Below are 2,646 nucleotides of genomic sequence, written 5' to 3'. Positions count from 1 at the left end.
CGTGGTACGAAAGCTCGAAAGTACTTGGAAAATGTGCATTTCATTGCGTCTCAAGGACATTTTTATTGAAGTCTATTGAATAATAACAGTTCTTGGAGCTGTTGGACCAATTTATAGTGCTCAGTTGGATAATTATTGTGTTTCATTTAAGAAATACAATGCCCTGGATAAATACACGTGTATTCATGTGAAGTAAAAAATAATATAGCCTATGTATATATTGTGTGGATGATTTCGGATAGGCCTGACAAACAATAATGTGCACACTGTCAATACTTATGTCCAGATGCGCGCGCAAGCATGCCGACCAGCCCGTATTCATCATTGTTGTGTTATACAATGCGCATTTTTCTGTGTCAAAGTACAATAATTGTAGTTCAAGCCGTCATGTTGAGCCAAGTTACAGGTGGTCAGTCGGCATTGATGGATAGATATCTTCATAAGACGGTGGTGGAAGACGTGTAGAGGTGCAGTCGTCATCGGAGTCTTTTCCGTTGTCCAAACTCTCTTCGCGCGACCTACGGCGAATATCAAAGATAACACATCCTGAGGACACTATGAAGGTCTGCTAAATTATGCACACTGCATGCTGATATGCGGTAGGCCCCATTAAATCCTGAGCACGGGCTGATCTGGTCAAGCTCATTTGGATGTCACTTTGCAGGTACATTGTCAGATGGTAGTCCAGGCCGTATAATATGGTAGAACACACTAGCCTATATAAAATGACCAAGCACTTCAACAGTCAAAATAACTTCAACCTTGTGGCGTTGTGCAGTACAATATTTATCCAACTTGCTATTTTCCCACTCAAACATTAACTTGTTACACAAGAGTTTCCCCTTGTTAGCTTTGCTTGTGAAAAGCCATTCTCAACAACAAATAGTGCAATGGCTAACACGTCCTCATCCATTATATGAACAAGTTCAGTAAAACAGTATGTGTTATTATATCTACTCTCTTTCCTGTACATTTTTCCTTTAAACATTTTTTCCAACATATTGCAATTCATTGTTTGCAATGGGTTGGGTTTGAGAAGGCATTTTCATCCTAATGCTTGGTGACAAGACTTACATTTTGCCGAGGTATTTTTCTCGGTGTCCCCTATCAAGCTCTATCATCACCTCCTACCTGCTGCCTGTTATGGCGCTCAGTGTGATGTCATCATTGGCGTTGAGTCCCCGGTTCCCCGCTGGACAAACCGTGTAGTACTGAGGGGGAAGGTTTAGGGCAACCGCATTGGCAGGGCTCACGTCTTGGCTGACGGACGCATACGGTGGCGGGACGTACTGCATCACCGTGGCTCCCTGGAACACGATTGGCCGATTGATGCCGTTGAACAGGAACGATTGGCCCGGGGCGACCCGCTCCACGGCGGGATCGGCGTCTTCGTCCGGGCGCTCCGAGCATCCCCCGCAGGTCACGAGCCTGAACTTGCAGATGCTGATGAAGACGAAGCTTCCTCCCACCGACAGGAGAATGGGCCCCATCAATTGGCTCCAGCCTTGGCTGTGGTTGTGGTCCAGGTTGAGCCAGCCCATTGCCGTGAAGGTCATGCCCACCAGGGTCATGAAGATCCCCGAGAAGAGCAACGTGGCGCCCGCATTCTCGCTGTCCGACGCGGCCCCGCCGCTGGCATCTGTACCGACGGCCAGGGGCGAAGGAAGGATGGTGGCAAGGGTCAGAGGGACGCCACCGGGGGATATGACGTCCACGCTACAGCCTGTGTCCCCCCTGTGGGCCGCGGTGCTGAGGGCCGGGTCGGGCAGAGACTGCTGCCCCAGCATGCTCTCCAAGACGCTGAAGATGCCGTGTGGATTCTTGAGCCCAAGTGGTCTGAACCGGGAGAGACTGCCACTGCGGTGTGTGTTTGTTTGTGTGTGTGCGTTCAGCCATTCCCTCAATCACAAGTTGCAGGTTGAACTCCTGAGTGCATCCATTAAGGCACTGGTTAACCCAAGACAAAGTAGTTACAGGTTAATCTACACAGTGTTTGTACCTCATGGTTGGTGGTTCCCATACCTTTTAAGGCCTTAGAGGGCAGCGTCCCTTCCTGCATGCGTTCAAACATTAAGTGTCAACCCCTCGTGAAGATAAACTCTGGACACCTCTGGACATTGGGACTGCATACTTGTCATTTTCATCAATGGATGAGGGAGGTTTACTTACGGTTTCCAGACGGGCTAAAGTTTAACCAGGACAGTAACTCAGAGAGCTGAAGAAAGGCACACAGGCATACTGGGCTATGACTTGAATAACAGACTTGAAGAAAATAATTGTGCCATGTATAGATGATGCTCTTGTTTAAAATGTTTTGTGGTAGAAAGTTGTTAGGCGTCACAGAAAAGCTCTTTGCCGGAGCAGGGTTCAATTATATTTGTTTGATTTCACTTCATCAATTACTGAGGTAAAACTCGACTCCACTGCGTAGATTTTGTATCAATATTTGAATCAGTTTAGTCAGAATGCCAAAGGCCCCGAGTTCAGGAAGGGAGCCTCGCGTTTGAACAGACAAGAGGAGGGTTTGAAGTCTGTGAGAGACAGAGAGTCAGGAAGGGAGTGTGTGTGTGTGGGGGGGGGAGGGGGGGGGGGGAGGAAGGGAGGTGCCTGCACGCACAGACCATGCAACGCGAGCCACAATCCACC

General features: G+C 48.4%; 1 protein-coding gene across 1 annotated transcript; it reads right to left on the bottom strand.

Annotated features, from left to right (window-relative positions):
• Positions 1-201: 201 nt before the first annotated feature.
• Positions 202-2,059, bottom strand: tmem174 (transmembrane protein 174). The gene is made up of 3 exons (XM_084686988.1): positions 2,000-2,059; positions 1,132-1,820; positions 202-518 (listed from the first exon to the last, which is right to left on the bottom strand). Exons 1-3 carry the CDS (start codon positions 2,057-2,059, stop codon positions 401-403), a joined length of 867 nt encoding a protein of 288 aa, XP_084543114.1. The 3' UTR covers positions 202-400.
• Between the last annotated feature and the right edge of the window lie 587 nt (positions 2,060-2,646).

Source organism: Hypomesus nipponensis, chromosome 22, assembly GCF_054491055.1.
Source record: "Hypomesus nipponensis isolate SF chromosome 22, ASM5449105v1, whole genome shotgun sequence".
Taxonomy (NCBI): Eukaryota; Metazoa; Chordata; class Actinopteri; order Osmeriformes; family Osmeridae; genus Hypomesus; species Hypomesus nipponensis.
This window is presented reverse-complemented; position numbering and strand designations above follow the sequence as displayed.

What these genes read in the sequence shown, in the direction of transcription:
- tmem174 (XM_084686988.1), bottom strand. Translation starts at nt 2,059, where the DNA reads ATGCAGGAAGGGACGCTGCCCTCTAAGGCCTTAAAAGGTATGGGAACC. An exon ending in TGGGAACCACCAACCATGAG is followed by an intron (nt 1,821 to 1,999) that starts GTACAAACACTG and finishes CTTGGGCTCAAG; the next exon opens with AATCCACACGGCATCTTCAG. An exon ending in AGCGCCATAACAGGCAGCAG is followed by an intron (nt 519 to 1,131) that starts GTAGGAGGTGAT and finishes TATTCGCCGTAG; the next exon opens with GTCGCGCGAAGAGAGTTTGG.